General features: G+C 42.6%; 2 protein-coding genes across 9 annotated transcripts in view; one reads left to right on the top strand and one right to left on the bottom strand.

Annotated features, from left to right (window-relative positions):
• PRKCI (protein kinase C iota) overlaps positions 1-8192 on the bottom strand; it is a 36532-nt gene extending 28340 nt beyond the window's left edge. The window contains exon 1 of the mRNA XM_035133148.3: positions 7799-8192. Within this exon, the coding sequence (XP_034989039.1) occupies positions 7799-7956 (158 nt within the window). The 5' untranslated portion in view covers positions 7957-8192. The remainder of the gene's footprint in view (positions 1-7798) is intronic.
• A 451-nt stretch (positions 8193-8643) lies between these two features.
• Positions 8644-21447, top strand: part of PHC3 (polyhomeotic homolog 3) — a 48785-nt gene continuing 35981 nt past the window's right edge. For 2 of the 8 annotated variants that reach the window (XR_015950045.1, XM_035133094.3), the window contains exons 1-5: positions 10855-11059; positions 15734-15884; positions 16827-16985; positions 18032-18109; positions 19435-19596. Coding sequence is in view for 6 of the 8 variants with exons in the window: in XM_035133094.3 (XP_034988985.1) it covers positions 15756-15884; positions 16827-16985; positions 18032-18109; positions 19435-19596 (528 nt within the window). In the remaining 2 variants the exon portion in view is untranslated. Of the gene's footprint in view, positions 8846-10854; positions 11060-15733; positions 15885-16826; positions 16986-17993; positions 18110-19434; positions 19597-21447 lie in introns of those variants that run through there. The other 6 variants (XR_015950044.1, XM_088669849.1, XM_088669848.1 and 3 more) reach the window with 6 other exon arrangements.

The raw sequence follows: 21447 nt of genomic DNA, 5'->3' as shown, positions 1-21447 counted from the left end.
CAACAACTAGCTCATGCTGAGTGAAAGTCAATCACTTGGTGAACTTGTTCATTAATTTGACTATTCCACAGTAATAATTAGCAACAATCTGCAATTGCATTCAGCTAGAATAACAGTATCAGCTTTAGCCCAGTTTAATAGGAATGGGTTATTTGCCATTGCTTTCTGTCCACAGATTAAAACCAAGCCATTATACATAATACACAGGTCACCACAGTTCAAGACATCACAGTCAAAAGACTATGGTTCCACATAAATGATGGTAAACATTCCTGCTGAGCCAAGAAACACACCAGACTCTGGCTTGTTGAAATGTCTGAATGCAGGCTTGATGTTTTTCCCCAAACAGGTTTCAGATGTCACGAAAAGTGGGACTCTGGTTGTTTCTCAGTGGTGGTGGTGGTGGAGGAGGAGGAGGAGGAGGAGGAGGAGGAGGAGGAGAAGAAGAAGAGGAGGAGGAGGAGAAGCAGAGTGAGAACTTTTGAGCAGCATACACAAGCATGCTGGTTTAATGTGACATACAAACTGTGCTATTGTGATGTGCTAAAATGGCTAATGCATTTGGGCATACCAGTAATAGTAGATTAGAAAGGAGCAATTTTGTGTAGCAACAATGTACAAAGGTCAAATAAACAGCATGTCTGAATTGGATGCATGTAGCATCTTGCAAAGCACACATTATCTGCTAAACAAGGTGCTGAAGAGAGCTGTACAACCTTTTTCTTTGAAGTTTCTCAATGGAATGCTCAACATATATTTGATAACCATGTTGTAAATATAATTGGTGATAGCCACACTCTGAACCCAGTGAAATCCATGGAATTCTCTTATTTAAGTGCACTGAGCTCAATAGGTCTACACTAGATTATAACTAACACTAGCTATCATCCAAAGTATTTAATATTGTAAGACTTAAGATTTAATCCTGAGCATTATAGGCCAACCATCTCTGGGGGAAAGATGGGATCTTTTGTTGTGACTAATTCCACAAAACGTAATTCCAGTTTGTTAACCTATTTATGCAAAGATCATGAACCAACACCCTACAGTATGTGACTCATTTTAGCTCCAGATGTACTAATCTGCCACAGACTGCATTTATAGTCCCAGGTAGAAAGATATCTGAAGAAAATTTCCCATGTATTAATGACCTCAGTTACAAAACATCTTAAGTATTCAATTTGCAAATGACAACAATATACTACTCTTGCCCGATGTTTTAAGATCAACAGCATTAAATATCCAATACACAAAACAAAGTTTAAACTGATCTCACTCTAGAGACCAACAAAATTGTAAAGCACCAAATATACGTGTTTCAGACTAGAAATCTTTCCTTCCAGTAAAGAATTTCGGGTGAAGACAGAATCATAGAATCACAGAATTGTAGAGTTGGAAGGGACCATTAGGGTCATCTAGTAGTCCAAGCAGGAAATTTTTGCCCAACGTGTTGCTTGAACCCATGAGCCTGAGATTAAGAGTGTCATGCTCTACCAACTGAGATATTATCCAGCTCTGCCATTTTTCAAAAGCTGAGCCTTCAGAATAGGGCATGTTATAAACAGAAATAAATAATTTTACAGTGAATGCCACCTGTAAGCATTCCTCTTTACTAGGAAGGTCTTGTCTAGCATATTACATTAAAAGTGTAGCTCTAACCATATCTTCTAGAAGTTCTATTGAAATCAAAGGAGTTTATTCCCAGGTAAGGTAAAGGGACTCCTGATGGTTAGGTGGTCCAGCCGTGGACAACTCTGGGGTTGCGACGCTCATCTCACTTTATTGGCTGAGGGAGCCGGTGTACAGCTTTCGGGTCATGTGGCCAGCATGACTAAGCCTCTTCTGGTGAACCAGAGCAGCGCATGGAAATGCCATTTACCTACCTATTTATCTACTTGCACTTTGACGTGCTTTCGAACTGCTAGGTAAGTAGGGTTAAAATTGCAGGCTGAGCTTACTGAGCAATGGTGAGAGCATTTTCATAATAAGAGTCCCTCCTTAGAATGCCTTTGCCTTTTTTTGTTTGCTCTTCTTGACTTGACATGTTTGCTTACTTAACCTTCCAATTGTATTAGAAGAAAATGTTTTGACGCTATGGTTAACTAGAAATAAAAACTTTTAAAATATTTCTTTCAAGCCCCTTTTGCTATGAATGAGGCAAATGCAAGTGCTCTTAGTTCTTTTCTCTAAGAAGTAACTACGTATTATTAAAACATTGAAGTTCTGTGGTGATTGTGTGATGTGGAGTCAAGAAGTGCTTTTCTCTATCTTGTCTGCCAGATAAGGCATACAGTTCTAAGAAAGCTATCTGGGAAAGCCTACTGTGAATACAGAGGTTTATAGTTACCTTAGTGAGAGCCCTAAAAAGAGATTCCTACTTAAACTATGATTACAACGACAGCAACAGGCTGGGTTTTAGAGCTGAAAGGTTAGCTCAGTAAAGTTCTAATAAAGCTAATTTTTATCATCAACAAAAGCAGTACCATAAATTTAAGAGGTCACTAGACTTTTTATTTAAAATATTTATACAGGAATATATCCAACATTAGTTCTACTCATAATAGATCTAAGTCAGTCATTGTGTGAAACCCATACACCCTGCCTTGCAACCTAAATTCTCAAGGAAGCTAGAGACAGGAGCATAGCTGCCAAGTCTCTCCTTTTTCACTGGAGACCCCCGGATTTTAATCCGTTTCCCACTGTTCTCCCGAATGGGAAAAAAATCCTGGAAATCCCCCGGATTTCCTACCTGCCAGAGGCTCCATTTCGGGTGCCACTCTGCCCATGTCTGGGCACCGCAAATCGGGCAGAGCGCCACCGGAAGTCGCTTCTACGCATATCCAGACATGCGTAGAAGCGACTTCCGGTGCCGCGCCGCTGTTGATCCCACATTTTTCAGCAGGAGACTTGGCAGCTATGGACAGGAGCACATTCCACTAATATTTACTTCAGTTACCATAAACTGTATGTTCAGAGACAGAAGAAGGAATGCACATGAACCTTCTTTTAACTAATTAATTTTCATGAATAAAATTTAAACAACTTCCATAACATAATTAATTTTTAATCCCAGTCTGTATCTGTATTGTATTTGAGAGCGATTCATAAATGGAAAGTGATTCATAAATGAAATGAATGAATAACTTATATGCAATTAGAAAACATAAGAACGTTTTTATTTTACCACAAGAAACTTCTTACCTTAGAAACAAAACGTTGAGTATTGTCTTTCATTTCAATAAATTTTATAATTTTTACAGTACAGTACTCAAATTAAAGGATCCCAATTAACTCTCAAGTAGCTCTGCTTCTGTCTTCTTTATTTCATTACAAAGTGTGTTAATTTGTCTATAATGCCCAAATCCCCTATAAGTCAGTCTTTTACCAATGGAAAAAAATGAGAATTTGAAGTTTTGAACTGACCAGCACCACAAAAAATACCTGCAGTAACATTTTAAGACACCACTTATTTGCAAAGTCAAGGGACTGGCCCCTCCATATAACATTGGATCAAACATAATTTCCTAACAGAATTTTATATTAACCATGAATTTAATTTTCTCTCAATACTAGTTGACCATTCCCACCATGAATGGTAGTGATCTCCATTTTTTAAAAAAACCAAGTAGAAGTATAGTTTCTGTCTACCTTATTTATCAATGCTAGAGTTAATTACCATCTTGTTATAATTTTATACTTGTTCCTCATATCAGCATCCAGAGATGTAACACAATGAAGCTGAGCCACATCTATGGCCAGCTGATCAGAATAACACACACAACTGGACACAATTTTGCTCAGTTAAGTATGCAGATCTGACTCTTAAAGATCTATTTTATTTATTTAAATTATATACTGCCCTTTATCTGAGGATTGCAGGGTGGCTTACAGGATAAAAACAAAAAAAGTAGTCCTTTAAAGCAGAAAGCTAGCAAACCACATGCAAATTAAGCAGTAGAATGGCCATTACTGTCAATATTTCCTTTGAGAGCCTAGCCCTAAAGAAAACAGCACAACTGGAAGACAACAGGAGAGTGGCAGAAAAACAAAGTGATCATCCTCTAATAACTACCGGTAGCTACACGGCTGCTCTTCAGACCGTTTAACAAACCAGATTATATAGGCTGTTGATTATAAAAGTTCATGGTACAGCATTCTTTTGATGATCTGTAATGTGGCAAAGATGCCTACTCTTCTGGAGAAAGCTTAAAATCATGGTTCCAGGTGGCCTGTAAATACCAGGCACAATAGAAATCAAAGGTGAGAAATTAATGTAAACGTTTCTATTTAAATGTAGTGAATAGCAATACAGTATAACATTTAGCTACTCAAATTATTTTCTTGTTTTTCCCATTTCAGTGTCACTTGCCTCCATTCGTCCCATGTTTTGCAATATATAATCACTGGACATGGACTTATTGCTTCGCCTTAGGTTAATAATGCAGAACAAAAATGATCACACTGTTGAGAGCTCTGAGCTTTATCTTTATTTGAATTCCACAGACCTACTAAGCAGCTGGATTTTAATAGTTATCCAAAGTATCCAAGTGTAGGGAATAGAAGCATTAAAAAAAAAATCTTAGAGAAAGCCTATTTAATGACTAAGCCTAGTTGACCAGGAACCTGTATCAGGATACATAGAACCAGCTGTGTGATGAAACCTGACGCTGCCAGGAGACGTTCACAGAATAATACTTCATCCAGTTACCACTGTCTGAAAAAATGTTGATTATTTTTCTCAAAACAGCAGCTGAAAGCAGACATGAGTATGTTCCATGACGCATACATTTTTCTTCAAAACTGTGAACAGGCAAAACATAGTTTTGTAATCCACAGGTTTTTTTTAATAAAAAGGGTGTCCCCACTTGCAAAGCAGGGTGGTTATTGTTTATTCTAAACACAAGTATTTTAAAAAACCAGAGTGGCAAGTGTCATCATAGAATACACATTACTGGCCTCTCACAATGAGAAATGCCCTTTCTAAGACTGTACCTGCTATAAGCTGTTTTGAATCCGTCAGGAAAAAAATGTGGGATATAAATAAATAAAGAAGATGATGCACAACAAAAACAAATAATTGATGCTTCTCTCTCCAGAACTAGTTCATTCATTTGCCAATTTAATCAATTAATACTGAATGCATCAGAGCAGGTAATGGAGTAAAAAGATGCCCATGAACACAAGGACAGCAAAAAGAGGGAAATCATTCACTACAAAAACACAATTTACGGCATATTGGCATAAAGTGTTTCATCAGTCTACATAATTAGTTAGTAGAACTCACTAGCACAGATATTTTATTTAAGTACATTTATATTCTGCCCATGCCACTTTAAGGGGGGAAAACATACAGAGTGGCTTACAGCATATTAAAAAATAACCAAAAGGCCTCCAAGTCTTGTACTATACATTTGTGTACTTTGGTTTCGCAGAATATATAACTGAACATCATATGGGCTCTAGCAATAGCAATTAGTAAATGGATTTGATGAAAACACTGAAAGTGAATTTATGAAACCCATCAGCCCAAAAATATACTGTGGTCAGAAAAAGATCCCTCTAATCATCATAATCTGTAAATCAGAAACAGAGGGTGCTTTACTTGCGAACTTGCATGTAGCCAAAGACCAAGCAGTCCAAGCTTACGTGGTAAGAGAAAGTATAGCTGGCCCTATAATATGAAGTAGGAGTAATACAAAGGGTTCCTAATAGGAAGGGTCTGTTTCAGCTAGTCCCCTTTAGATGTTGCTGGCCAACTATCAGGGATGATAGTCCAACATTATCTTAGAAGGCATCAGGTTGGGTAAAGCTGGTCTACTTGATCAGCTTCTGAAAACCCAGACAAGAGTAAAATCCTCTTTAAAACAATCTCATCATGTGAGATCTAGCCAGCAAATCATCTTAACTCCTTGTGTCACAATAACTGATACTTCTGGGTAATTATGTCAAACATTCAAGAATTATCTCAATTCTTTAAGATTCCTGCATTGCAGGGAGTTGGACTAGATGACCCTTGGGATCTCTTCCAACTCTACAATTCTATGATGCTAAAGTGGGATAGCAACTTCTCTTTAACCAACCTCAGATCCTCCAAACTCTGTGGTATGCACACCTTTGTTACATAGCTGTGAGAACAATGGCTAAAAAACTGAAAGTGAAATCAATACTAGATTCCTTTCTACCTAACCAAAATGTTCTTAAATACTCCGTATTATTATAAGTATACTAAAATTGACCATATTCAAAAGAAGCAAATTCCTCCTTTTCTATCTTTAGTTCTAGATGCCAGGGAGAGGGAAACAAACCAAAACAGGCAAGAATGCTTCCGTAGCTTCATGCATGTTGCAATCATGTTCTCCAAGTACTCTGTAGTTACACACCACCAACAGAACTAAATCTTTGTCCAACAACTCAATTATGTGGTCTTTCTTATACAGTACACTGCTACTGGTAATTCAGTTTATACAGTCTAGCTTCAATCCACATTCCTAAATTTGCTAAACGCCCCTTTTCTGTATTTTCTGAGTTGCCCCTCTATTTCAAAAGATGGCACAGATTCCATCCACTTCCTTAAATACTTTCATGAAGCTCTACACTCCCACAGCTTCAGTGCTTCATTTTTGGAATTCTGATCTCTGCATGCTTCTCTCACCCTATGAGCAATCCTCCTACTCATGGATTCCCCTCCCCCATAACAATACAGCACTCTCTTGTATCTCACAGATGCATCCTGAGCAGTGAACATAAGACTTATCACCTTAATGTAGAATCATTATTTGCTCCCCATGCTAGGTGCAATAAATATTACCTTTTCCCAACATTCTTCCCCCAGTAATTAAGCCTACAGTGCCCGGTCCATAATAACTGTCGCTACAATTTCCATGCCTAGATAATGGGCTGCCACCCAACCTCTCATAGCTACCCAGCAGATAGAAGTCAAAAGTGTGCAAAACCCCTCACATTGGCTGCAACCTGATTCTCATTCCATACACTTGAAATTTACACCACTGGCCATTTCCCATTCCTACAGGCTCTGTTCCCAGGTATCTTAATCCCTGAATCCCCCACCTTGTGAAAGATTTGCCTACCATGTGTGTAGCCCATTTCTTCCCTATCCCCAACAACAGGACATACAATTCATGCACTCTCATGAAAATACAAGAAAGGGACTCTGCTCCCCCACCTTGTATCTCGCCCCAACCAGGCTGCTGGATCACAGCTCCCTTCATCCTCGATCACTAGCCATACTGGCTCTGGATAATGAGGGCTGCACTCAACAACACCTGGAAATCCAAGGCTGCGGAGGGGACCAAGCATCCAATTTGGTGAAGCATTCAATGTCCAACCACACTCGGCCATATGTCACCAAGCAGGGCAGGGAGACAACCCTCCTTCTCCGTTTCGTCTACCCCAAGCACCTTGTACAGTACTTGGGTTGTATGGTGCTTCTGAACAGGGGGGTACCTATGAATAGGCAACTTCGTGAAGGCCAGGTCCGACCTTTTATTCTTTTGCTTCCCCCGAAGCCAGTGGGTTCCGCCTGCATCGTGCGCGAATGAAACCCCACGAATTAAACTGTGTGTGTGGAACAAGAGCTGCTTCCGTCCTGAACCGACAGCTGATCTATGTGACTGAATAATTTCTCGCAAGGGAGGGCGGCGCACCTCTGCCACCCCATTCACCTCATCTTCCCCACAACCCCAGTATAACGCCCTAACCCCCGCCCGCCCCACAGATTACTCAGTCTATAGTCTTGTCGGTCCCTCCCCCACCGCTTTCCTCCCAGTCAATTACTCACCCCTTGTAAAAAGCCTTGACACGGACTTGGTGGGCGCTGTCCCCGCCGGGGCCGCCGAGACCCCCGGAGCCGCCCCCGCCGCCTCCTCCTCCCAGGCCCGGGAGAGACATGCTGTTCCCGCCGCCGCTGTTGCTGCCGCTCTCGCGCTGAGTCGGCATCGCCCCCTCGCCTTGCCCGGCCCCGCCCGCCGGCTCTGCCAGCCCCACCCCGGAGCTGCGGAAGGCAGATGAAGAAATGAGGGGGAAAGAACGGGAGAAGAAGAAGAAGGGAAGAGGGGAGGAGTGAGTGAGCTGCGCGCACCCGTCGCCGCCTCACAACTCTTCCCTTTCCCGCCCGCCCCCTGTCCCTCCGCCAGCCAACCCGCCGCTCCCTCCCTCGAGCCGCTCCAACGTACGCTCGGCTCGAGCCGCCCAGCCGCCTCAGCGCGCGTGCGCGAGGCAGAAGGTTCCGTTCGTAGTCCATACTTCCCTCCCTCCTCCCAGAACGCGCCGAGCTCCCCAAGCGGAAGCGACCCGAAGGAATTGTGGGATAAACCATTTCTCAAGACTTATTGGGGGGGGGACGGGGACGCCATCTCTTGCGCGCTCTAGGGGACACCCCGGATAGGTCTGTACGTAAACAGATGCCATTCATTTCCAGAGGCTGAGAGACTGGGGACAGGCTGCTGCTGCTCCTTGCTGTCTGGCCTGGTCTCGACCCCAGCTTCTTTCGTGCCTAGCGAATGGGTTGTACTACCACACAATAGCATAAATACTGGGCAAAAGGCAGGTAAACGCTGCTGTGTTGTACCTCAACTCCGACACTAGCGATATTAAACCAAAACTTCCGCAGAGCCTCGTTATAGGTCGGTACCGGCCATAGCATCCGGTGGAGCGGGGGACACTTCCGAGTGCTAGGGATACCTGCGCCGCGGAGAATTTTGGGTAATGGAGTTTCCAAATGCAGCTGGCGGGCGACGCTGTACACTTGCGCCGATTTTATGGCTTGGAGGAGATTTATGACGCTGCGATGCATGAGGACACCAAACTGGGTTACAAACATTTACAAGTATGTGCACAAACGCGTTTAGACTTGTTTGAGGATTAGGGATATGTCTTTAGATGGACTGGAAATGTCAGCAGTGCACCTTGGATGAATGAGAAACTGAAAGAGCTCGTTTACAGTAGAAAGCTCTGAGTATTCCATCTTTAGACTTCCTTTATTTTGGATGGGAAAAAAAATATGGCAGCAAATGCCTGTATTATTCCCACTTCAGATCACAAGAAGCAAAACAGTATTTAACAATGCACTCCTATTTTCCAGGTAGTAAGTCCCATTGAACATAGGGATTTACTCCTTTGACTGATTAACATTCTATGGCCTTTTAAATGTGTTTGTGGGAGGGGGGTTATGGGTTTTTGTTTTATGTATTTTGTGTTTTCATTTTATATTATATTGTCGACTTCCATGTGATCTTTGGTGAAAGGCAGTATACAAATTTAATAAACAAATACAAATTAAAAAACTGAAAATATGAAGTGAATTGCACTTGCTAATCACACAAAAAGCAGCTTATGTTATATTACTGCAAGTCGGGTATAGAGAACATTTGGCCCTCCACATGTTACTGAAGGGCACCTCCCATCAGTTACAGGTACGGGTAGGTAGCCGTGTTGGTCTGACGTTGTCGAAACAAAATTTAAAAATTCCTTCCAGCAGCACCTTAAAGACCAACTAAGTTTCTATTTTGGTATGAGCTTTCGTGTGCATGCACACTTCTTCAGATACCATCAGCTCCAACAAGTCTGGCCAATGGCCAGGGATGATGGGAGTTGTAGTTCATCAACATTTGGAAGACCAAAGGCTTCCCGCACCTGCTCAGCCTACTTTAGCTTGGGGACTTTTGCATGAACAGGTACGGTAGCACATTTGAGATCATTGACAACCCATTTTTTAATATCTCAGATGCTTTTGCTGCGAGCAGTGATCATACTGCATACATTAAGAGACCATCTGCTGCATCATAGACTTTTCAGTTAGAAGGGGACGACAGAGGATGAGATGGTTGGACAGTGTTCTCGAAGCTACGAACATGAGTTTGACCAAACTGCGGGAGGCAGTGGAAGACAGGAGTGCCTGGCGTGCTATGGTCCATGGGGTCACGAAGAGTCGGACACGACTAAACGACTAAACAACAACAACATAAATGTGTGCATAATTACAATTTGACTATTATGAAAGTATTTCAATTAGTGCTTGTTTGTTTAGTCGTTTAGTCGTGTCCGACTCTTCGTGACCCCATGGACCAGAGCACACCAGGCACTCCTGTCTTGCACTGCCTCCCGCAGTTTGGTCAAACTCATGTTCGTAGCTTCGAGAACACTGTCCAATTAGTGCTTAGACTATATATATGAACCACACTAGGCAGCCAGATGCCTCAAGGGAAACCCACAAGCAGGGGTACAAGGGGACACAGTTCGTTCCATTAGCCTGCCGCGAGTTCTAATATTACGCGTTATCTTATGCATATTACGCGTTATCTTATGCATGTCTACTCGGAAGCAAATCCTATTTAGTGAGATTTCCACACGAGGCAAGTATGTACAGGATTGCAGCCCTGTCTAGAGCGAGGGAGCAAAAGCTACTCTATCCACAACCTGCATACTAGTTTTAAAAAGCCTTTGTCACTTGCCCCTGCACACTGCAATTCTGTACCCGCTTACCTGAAATCAATAGGACTTGCCTCCGAGTAGACACGTACAGCGTTCGCTGTTAAGACATCCCTTTCCCTAAACAAAAAAAACACACCTCCGAATGCTTTTGCCTCCCCGCAACCCGCGCCGTGCCGCCTTACACAACCCTATACTCAGCATGTTGTTGTTGTTTAGTCGTTTAGTCGTGTCCGACTCTTCGTGACCCCATGGACCATACTCAGCATATGTATACACAAAGAAGCTCTCGCTTCAAAAGCGACGTCCGAAGCGGCGCAGAAAGAACACTCGCGCGACCCATTCCTACGCCGCGACCTTTTGGTGTGAGTCGAGTCCGGCCGAGGAGCGCATGCGCGGTACCTCCCTGTGAAGGAGGCGAGAACATGGCGGAAGCGGTGTGAAGGGTCTATACGCCAAGCAGGCGCGTCTTCTCGCGGGCGGGCGGCGCTGTCCGCGGGGAAAGGAGAGGCCTGCTGAGGGGCTGCTGCTTCTGCTGCTGCGCGGCGACTGCGGACTCCAGGGCCCGCGGGTAGCGGCCCCACGGCCCCAGCCTCCCCTTGGGCTTTGTCAGGTAGGGAATGGGAAAGGTCCTGGGCCCAGACACCGGTTTCTCCTGGTGCTGCCTCGCTCTGAGGGCAGGCAGCGAAGACCGAGGGCTGCCTCGACTGGACGACCCCTGGAGTGCCCTGGCCCAGCCTAAGGATGGGAGGGGAGCGGGAGGCTGGGCCCTGCCGTCTGGCTGGAAGCTGGTGCTCCCTTCAGTTCTGTATCCACCTATCTGTATATTTATCTGTGTCTACGTATTTTCCTGCGGCGTGTGTTAGTGGTTCGAGCAGAGGGGCTTCTCCCTCTGCAAAATGGATAAAAAAAACTCTTGGCAGGTGGAAATCCAACAGGTGCGGATTGCACCAAGCTCGGCCCCTCTTGCTCGGGAAAAGCTGACGCTGTTGGAATAGCTCAGTCGGTAGAAAATAAGGGTCTTGGGTTCGGGTCCCGCTTTGGGCAAAATATTCTTGCATTGCAGGAGGTTGGACTAGGTAAAGGGGTCCATTCCAACTCTCTGATTCTGCAGGCTGTGCGTTTTTATTTATTTTAATTATTCACATCCCACCCCCAATCATCCCAAGCGACATGTGGGAGGTGCTGGTGTCCTGATGGAGCTGCTAAACAGGAAGTCTCTTAAGTTTACTGCCTTTTCCATGAACTCACAGTAGGTGGCCTTAGATGACCTTAGGGAAGACGCTCTTATCTCAGCCACCCCACCTGCTATGTGGGGGTATAATAATACTGACAGAGTTTGGGTTTTTTTGCAAGGGTTAGCACTTAATTATGCACGTGGAGTGCTTTGAACACTTGAAAGTGCTATCCAAATGTTAGGTTTTGTTATAAACAAAATAAAACCATATTTGGAAAATAATAAAACAAATATGAATCAAAAAGTTTAATTCACCATTAAACATAATTATTGCTGTGTATGAACAAGCCGCAGCCAAATTCCACTAGGATGCAAGTTTTGCATCCCCTCCATAATGAGAGGAGAGCGGCTTTTATTGTATTTTAATCTTTGCTGGAAGCCGCCCAAAGTGGCTGGGGAGACCCAGCCGGATGGGCGGGGTACAAATATAATAATAATAATTTATTATTTGTACCCTGCCCATCCGGCTGGGTCTCCCCAGCCAATCTGGGCGGCTTCCAGCAAAGGTTAAAATACAATAAAATGTCACAAATTTAAAACTTCCCTAAACAGGGCTGCCTTGCATTCCCATATTTATCAGAAGGTATGCTGCAGACCTCCTGAGCCAGCTGTAGCTTCTGAGTCAGTGGATTAGTGCTCTGAAAACAAGTCAGAGCCTGATAATACACTTTTGGCCACTGCCACCGCTGCATCCTGATCCAAAGGTACCCCTCTGGTTGGATGGAGAGATTACCAGCCCATCTATCACAGGCATAACACATCCCTTTTTGAGCAGTAAGATTACCCAGAAGCATCACTTCCATCTTATCTGGATTCAGCATCAGCTTGTTTAGCCTCATTCACTCAGTTACAGCCTTTGGTTACAGAGTCTCTGGAAAAACAAATGCACAAAACCCAGGTTCAATAGGCCAGAGTGCACAAAACACAGGTTCAATAGGTCCATCCTTCCTCAAAGGGCGGTCCTGAGGCGAACACCTTTCTGAGCTCCTTGGAAGAAGGACAGATTTATAAACAACCTTGGGCCAGTGTTTCATAGAATCATAGAATCAGAGTTGGAAGAGACCACAAGGGCCATCCAGTCCAACCCCCTGCCGAGCAGGAAACACCACCAAAGCATTATTGACATATGCCTGTCAAGCCTCTGCTTAAAGACCTCCAAAGAAGGAGACTCCACCACACTCCTTGGTAGCAAATTCCACTGCCAAACAGCTCTTACTGTCAGGAAGTTCTTCCTAATGTTTAGGTGGAATCTTCTTTCTTGTAGTTTGAATCCATTGCTCTGTGTCCACTTACTTCTCTGGAGCAGCAGAAAACAACCTTTCTCCCTCTTCTATATGACATCCTTTTATATATTTGAACATGGTTATCATATCACCCCTTAACCTTCTCTTCTCCAGGCTAAACATACCCAGCTCCCTAAGCCGTTCCTCATAAGGCATCGTTTCCAGGCCTTTGACCATTTTAGTTGCCCTCTTCTGGACACGTTCCAGCTTGTCAGTATCCTTCTTGAACTGTGGTGCCCAGAACTGGACACAGTACTCCAGGTGAGGTCTGACCAGAGCAGAATACAGTGGTACTATTACTTCCCTTGATCTAGATGCTATACTCCTATTAATGCAGCCCAGAATTGCATTGGCTTTTTTAGCTGCTGCATCACACTGCTGACTCATATCAAGTTTGTGGTCTACCAAGACTCCTAGATCCTTTTCACATGTACTGCTCTCAAGCCAGGTGTCACCCATCCTTTATTTGTGCCTTTCAATTTTTTTGCCCAAGTGTAGTACTTTACATTTCTCCTTGTTAAAATTCATCTTGTTTGCTTTGGCCCAGTTGTCTAATCTGTTAAGGTCATTTTGAAGTGTGATCCTGTCCTCTGGGGTATTGGTGCAGACGACACCAAATTAGGAGTGGTGGCTGAAATCAAGATAGGCTACATCCACAGCATTCCCTTCATCTACCAGGCTTGTAATTCTGTCAAAAAATGAGATCAGATTAGTCTGACATGACTTATTTTTCAGAAACCCATGCTGACTTTTAGTGATCACAGCGTTTCTTTCTAGGTGCTCACAGACCATTTGCTTAAATGCTAATGCTTAATGCAAGAAGAAAATGTATAGATTTTTAAAGAAATGAGCAAACTGGTAGTTGCTGGTGTGTAGAGAATAATATTTAATGTATATATTTATAACTAGTAAGAAACAGCTTTCTTGGCTTAGTAGTATAAAATTTGAAATGTTAATAAAAGTGTAGGAATTCTGTAGTTTTCCGTTTTTCTGTATACAGGACTTAGATAAGCATAAGATACCAAAGAGGTGCAAACTGGAAAATTGTGTTTTCTAGACGGAGTCATAATTTATAAATTGATAATCGGAATTTTCAGCTATATTTAATAGACTATGCTAGCCAGCAGGTCCCATCAAAGTGACTGGCTCGTATCCTTTTATGAACAGTTAGGGCTGCTGCTCATGTTATACCTCTTACTGTTCAAGTATATACTTAAATCTTTAGCGTGGATACATCGGACAGGTAGTTTAGAGTACACATATGATACAGGGACATCTGTCAGCTAGGATTAACTGGAGCTCCTGGTTGGGTGTACGTTCTGAGGTATAGCTGAGTTACTCGCTGAGTTATGTGTTAAATGATCTATATTATTTCACATGGTGTATTTCACAGGTTTGCCAGCACCAAAGGCACTCTTGCACTCATGCAGCACACAGACATACTTGCCACACATACAGCACTAACAGCATTCACCATATAGGCAAGTACACAGTACTGTCCATTTCACGGCGCACTACACACATTCTTTCTCTCTCTCTCTCTCTCTCTCTCTCTCTCACACACACACAAACACCACACTCATCCCCATCAGTGCTAGTCTGAAAGGATAAATTTAAATGTCTCCTCTAAATCCAGCACTACAATGGGGTGATTCATCTTCCATAAGCAAGTTAATAGCACTTATCTGCTTTATCATATTTCCCCCTCTGTTTACTAAGGCAATATGATTTTTTAAAAGGTCAGTCCATATTAAAGAGTGTATTGCATTAACCAAAGGCCATAACAATTTCATTTCAATTTGCCAAACTGAAAGTCATAACATACAGCAGTTGCATAATGCAATGCATCAGTGATTTAAAGAAAGGGAGTAAGAATTCTTAAGTATCATCTGCTAGCTCATACTAAGTTTAACTTCCATTAGACCTCTGAATCTACAGGGCAACTTATTGGAATATTATCTACCTCTCTTTTGCCAATCTTTCAGCCAGAGCAGAAAGCACCTCTTTATGTGTGACAGATCTGTTAGCGTCTCTAAAAAGAAAGCAAACCATTTCTGCCATAGTAAGCCTGCTTCTATGAATTAGCAAAGGTTTCAGGAATCGATATCTTGGATCCCAATATAAAGAGCAGATTAACAACCTTATTGCAGTGGCTATCCAAGACTGCTGTGAGCTCCATAAAGGCATTTCTTAAGACAGCAGGCATGAGTTTGGTCAAATAAAATGCTCTAAAATGCTCCATTTTCAGAAATTGGAACCATGGCGAGAATCTAGAATTCCCAATCAAGTGCAAATCCCTTCTGGATTTTTAAAATAGGTTTTGAGGTAGTCTAGGCTCAGAAGAACTGGAATAGTTCTTTATTTGTTACTTTGAGGTGTACAGTGCAAATTAATAAGGCAACTTCACTTTGTTTCTTTAATATTATGACTCTGAAATAAACTTACTCAGTAATTACTAGTTTGAATAGCTTACTCTGGTAACACCCTCTCTCAGTCTTCAAATGGGTGTGCTTTCCTTCCTGAAGTAATACCCACAGCAGTCTTTTGAGACAAGCCATTTTCCTGTTCTGCAAATGCAGAGCTGCAAGCGAGCGATTGTAACTTGCATTCTTGGATTACCCACGATTTGAACTTGCATTTCCCAGGGCAATGCCCAGCACACTTTCTTATTTGAATCACACCAGCTTGTACGTTCCTCTCTGGATTCCAAACACTAGGATGTTGCTTACATTGAGCTGTTGGGTTTTCTTTTGTTTTTCCTTACCAGGTGGAAGAATAATTTCACAGCTATGGAGAGTGAACCGAGCACAACAACATGTTCTACATGTACAACTACTATCACCACCACATCCTCTCCTTCCCGTACTCAGCCACCTCAGATATCTGTCTATAGTGGTGCAGATCGACATGCTGTGCAGGTATTTTATAGTTGACAGTAATAATAATAAAAACACGGAGGATTCAAAAGCACTGACAAGCAATGGTGATTTCTGTATATCTGGTGGGGAACTGGATCTGGCTGGCAAACCAGATCTTTATTTCTCCAACCTGTAGCAAATTTGACAGGTGGGCGAGACATCAGATGGTTTCAAGACCACATAACAATGGTCCTGAAAGACCTACATTGGCTCCCAGTACGTTTCCGAGCACAATTCAAAGTGTTGGTGCTGACCTTTGAAGCCCTAAATGGCCTCGGCCCAGTATACCTGAAGGAGCGTCTCCACCCCCATCATTCTGCCCGGACATTGAGGTCCAGTGCCGAGGGCATTCTGGCTGTTCCCTCACTATGAGAAGCCAAGTGGCACCAGCCCTGTGGAACGCCCTCCCATCAGATACCAAAGAGAAAAACAACTACCAGACTTTTAGAAGACACCTGAAGGCAGCCCTGTTTAGGGAAGCTTTTAATGTTTGATGACCATTGTATTTTAATATTTTGTTGGAAGCTGCCCAGAGTGGTTGGGGAGACCCAGCCAGATGGGCAGGGTATAAATAAATTATTGTTATTGTTATTATTTTGCCCCACACTTGCAGAGCCCCTTTTAATGTGCTCCACGAGATGGTGCTTTGAAAGGCGCTTCCCGAAGCTGACAGTCAACTAAGCCTCTTTCAAAGTGGGGTGTGAGTGTGTGTGGAGAAGGAGGGGGAGTCCTTTTGTGGGAGAAGAAACTGCTCTTTTGGTAACATCCATAACATAATTTATGGCAGTCGTAGTGTATTACTGGTCACTGTTGAGTTGATATATTAATTTTAAATGCATCCTGTATATCTGACCAGCCACAGGTTCTTGAACGGTTTAATGTGCTAGCATCAGAAAGTTTTCTATTTCTGTCCCTGTAATGATGTTACTTTAAAATCCACAGGTTATTCAGCAGGCCTTGCATCGTCCGCCAAGTTCAGCAGCGCAGTATCTTCAGCAGATGTATGCAGCTCAGCAGCAGCATCTCATGTTACAAACGGCTGCTTTGCAACAACAGCATTTAAGTAGCACCCAGTTCCAGAGCCTGGCCAGCGTCCCACAGGTGAGATTGAAACAGAAAATACAGCAACCATCTGGGAATTAAGATTAAGTGCCATGAAATGCATTATCAGGATACTGCTTTCGTCTTAATGACAGTTTCTGACAATTTTTTTAACCCCAGGATTTTTAATCATCAGCGGGAGGTTCAGTTCACAATTTTACCTGGCAGCATGAGGGTCAAGCTAGGGAAAAGGGACAGTGTTCTCTCCTTCTAGATCATTATACTGCCAACCAATACCATGTTGTTGTGTCCAAGGGGATATGTTTTTTAAAAGACTTTTCAACTTTGCAGTTTTATGCTGTAAAGAGGGTATCCTGAGCAGAAGACTAAGCTAGTACAGCAGCTACTTCAAAATAATCAAATTAATATTTGCAAGATCATTTTAACTATGTGACCGTCTGGTCAGTTTTTAATCAGAGATGTATAATCAATGCGCCAATTTTAGCCTCGTATCACATTCTTGGTTGTGGCGTTCCCATGAATCATGGGTCTAACCTTTCTGGGCCTTTGTGAGCATTTGGAAGTGTTGTTGCTCATTCCACAAAATGGCTGCCATGGGGCGTAGCCCTTCACAAAATGGTAAGAGTCATTGAATTGTATAATTGGAAGAGGCCCCAAGGGTAATCTAGTCCAACCCCCTGCAGTGTTGGAATCTTTTGCCCAACGTGGCGCTTGAACCTATAACCCTGAAATTAAGAGTCTCATGCCCTTGAAGTTTGATCTAATAACAACAACTAGATCCTCTTTTGAATTTGTATGACTTTTAAATAGGACCTGCCCCATCATCAAAATAAAGCTTTCATTGGGGTCTCTAGACAGCACAGTGAAAATAACAGATCCAGCACTTGGCAGCCTCTTAAGAGAGTTGACCGCAGGGTTAAAGAGACTGAGGGCCACAGAGAAAACCATTGTGGGTTTCATGTGGGCATTGGACTGCCTAGCAAATGCCATTGAGCCTAGATGTTCAATTTATCATATTCAACATTATTTAAATACTTTTTATTGCAGTGTAAATGACACATTTGACAGATGTGCTTGCTATTTAGGCAAACCTGTCAGGTGGGAGGCAGTGCGCATCCCCCAATGGCAGTGTCACTCAGCAGTCAAGCATGTCAGAGACATCGGTAAGTAGCGAAACAAAGTGCTTTCTTTTAATCCAGCTTAAGTTACCATGTTGGTTCTCGGAAAGTTAGGAATGCAGCTGTGTGATCACATTTACATGCAAATAGCTGGGGGAGCAGAAGCTTCAATTTTAAAAATTGTTCGCGACAGAGTCTCAGTGCATTAATAAAATAAAAAATTCCTTCCAGCAGCACCCTAGAGACCAACTAAGTTTGTCATTAGTATGAGCTTTCCTGTGCATGCACACTTCTTCAGATACCTGAAAGCTCAAAAGCTCATACCAATGACAAACTTAGTTGGTCTCTAAGGTGCTGCTGGAAGGAATTTTTTTATTTTGTTTTGACTACCTCAGACCAACACGGCTACCTACCTGTAACTAGTGCGTTAATTGTATAGCAAACACATAAATTTAAATTTGCCATTGAAAAAGCCCTAGGGTGACCCCCTGACCTTGTGCTTTGCAAGAATAACTATATGTTCATGGATTGCGTGGATTTTGCCAGATCTCTTAAAACAGGAATTTTTTGCAGAATACCAGTTAGAGACTTTATCAATAATAATGTTTGATCATAAGTGTCCATAACTTTTACTGGTGGATAACATCAGTTACTAATAATGTGTTGAGTTTAGTGTAGGGTAAATTCAGCCTTATTCTGGACATTTTAATTGCAATTTGAAAAAAGTAAAATGGCAAATCTAAGAAGGCAGATCTGCAATGCGGCTGAACATTTTACTGCAATCATAATTTTAAACTCTAATATAAAAATGAAACACGTCCTTATGATCAAGTATATCAGAAGAAGAAGAAGGAAGAAGGAAGAAGGAAGAAGGAAGAAGAAGAAGAAGAAGAAGAAGAAGAAGAAGAAGAAGAAGAAGAAGAAGAAGAAGGAGCGGAGGAGTTTGGATTTGATATCCCGCTTTATCACTACCCAAAGGAGTCTCAAAGTGGCTAACATTCTCCTTTCCCTTCCTCCCCTACAACAAACACCCTGTGATAAGATAAATGCAGGATCTGCTGTATCAGAATTGGTGGCTGTTTAAGTTACATATTTACACTTAAACATGTTAGCAATAGTTAAAAATTTATAGCTTTGGGCAGTGATCTTCCTGATGAACAAACAGGTGCTTAAGGATGCAACTTTGACAGATGACATAAACTTTTTTACAAACCTAGATTCTGTGCTGCAGAGTACAACTGCAAGTCCAATATATTGCCTGGCAACCCTGCGCATGTTTACTTGGAAGCAAGTTCCGCTGTTTTCTGTGGGGCTCTTTTTGAAATTGTGGAATGAAGGTAGTTAATAAAACAATATTTTTGCTTCCATAGATTAATCTTTCTCCTTCTCCTACACCCGCGCAGCTAATAAGCCGTTCACAGACCTCCAACAGTAGTAGTAGCAGCAGTCTTACCCAACAGACCATGCTTCTGGGGAGCACCTCTCCTACTTTAACTGCAAGCCAGGCTCAGATGTACCTCCGAGCCCAAATGGTAAGTCTTGCTAGTTTATCTTTCATTACTTTTTTTGAATGGTTGCTAAGGCTTATTTGTTCTTTTCTGTTTTGTGACTAATGGTTCCTTGGCCCTTCTGAGTTTCCAACAGTGACTGTAATTTAGCAGTTAAGTTTTGTAATTGCATCTTGTTTATATATCACGAGGCCACAAAGGAGCAGAATCCTGCCAAAATCTCAAGAACATTTCTGTGGGTACTGGATAATTGGTGGTTTTGACATAACAGCCCTGCGTGCATTTCCTCAAAAAGGGTATCGTAGAATTGGAAAAGGTTCAGAAGAGGGCCGCCAAAATGATCAAGTGGGTGAAGCAACTCCCCTATGAAGAAAGGTTGCAGTGTTTGGGATTTTTTAGTTTAGAGAAAAGGCAAGTGAGAGGTGACATGATAGAGTTTATAAAATTATTCATGGTGCAGAGAAAGTGGATACGGAATTTCCCCCCTCCCCTTCCCCCTAACACTAGAATTCATGGACATCCAAATGAAGCTTAGTGTTGGAAGGTTCAGGAGAGATAAAAGAAAATACCTGTTCATGTGACACATAGTTAAACTGTAGGACTCGCTCCCACAGGTAGGCAGTGATGACCTCCAACATAAAAGAGGATTCGACAAATTCATGGAGGGAGAGGGCAATCAGTGGTTACTCGCTACGATGACTATTCTCTGCTGCCACAGTTGGAGGCAGCGGTGCTTCTGAATACCAGTAGCTGGAAACAGCAGGAGGGGAGAGTGTCCTTGTGCTTGAATCCTTCTAGTGGGTTTCCCACAGGCGTCTGGTTGGCCGCCGTGAGAACACGATGCTGGACTAGATGAGCCATTGGCTTCATCCAGGAGGCTCTTCTTATGTTCTTAGATGTTGTTAAAGTAGAAGAATGGGCCTTTTAAATTGCTCCCTCTCCTTGCAAAGTACTGGTATATGTGGTCTGGTGTTTATAGTAGGGCGTTTTCAGGTCGGACACAAGTGCGAGTCACTTAGCCTTGCCAGCAGTTTTGTTTTCCAGCTGCTCTTCCTCTGTAGCTTGGTGAACATCTGGTGTAGGGTAGCCCAACAAACGATGGTTAAGAAAATCCATAGTTAAGACAGCAAGCCCCGCTTGTCAAGGAAAAATCGGGGATCCCGTTTGTTCCTTTGCAGCTATGTTGCTACTTGCCCCACACTTGATTCCACATATGATGTGAGCTGTGTGACAGATGGAAGTGGCTTGGGGAAATAGCCTCATGTGCCAGACTGGGACTTGTGATGGGCCATACAGTCTGCACCCCTGTTCTATATAGAAGAAAGTGTCATAGAACAGTTGGAGTATATTAAGGGAAGAACTTTTGGCTAGCCCTCCACATTGTGTGATAGCATACTATTGCATGGGCAGGAATACCCCTGATCCACTTCCTCTGTATAACTTTTTCTTAGATACTAAATGGAGTAAGCTGTTTCTTAAGTAGCATCAGGCCAGGATGTTCATCCACCAGGGCCTGTTCCATGATTGCTTATCTTTAAACCCAGTTTAAGTACTTTTATGTGGATGAATGGGAAACCTTTGAAAATGATGTGTAAATTCATTGGCAAAGAACTGTTAAAAAAAGTTTGTGCTGTTGAGCCTTTTTGATTTTTTCTGATGATTCTCTTTGAGTTCTAATTTTAAGCATTATAGTTCTGTGTTTTGTTAAATCAGTCTCTCTGATCCAGTTTGTTGTGGAGCATGACTCAAATAATTCATTTGAAGGAACAAAGAGTTGGCAAAGATGATCTGTGGGGTCAGCAAGTGTTTTGTTTTTGTTTGCTTGTTTTGTTAGGGGATTACCTGGTTCAGGCCTGTAATTAAAATAACTATGCT

The sequence above is a fragment of the Zootoca vivipara genome, chromosome 5, assembly GCF_965207765.1.
Source record: "Zootoca vivipara chromosome 5, rZooViv2.hap1.1, whole genome shotgun sequence".
In the NCBI taxonomy this organism is placed as follows: Eukaryota; Metazoa; Chordata; class Lepidosauria; order Squamata; family Lacertidae; genus Zootoca; species Zootoca vivipara.
Note: the sequence above shows the minus strand (reverse complement) of the source record. Positions and strands in the feature narration are given on the sequence as shown.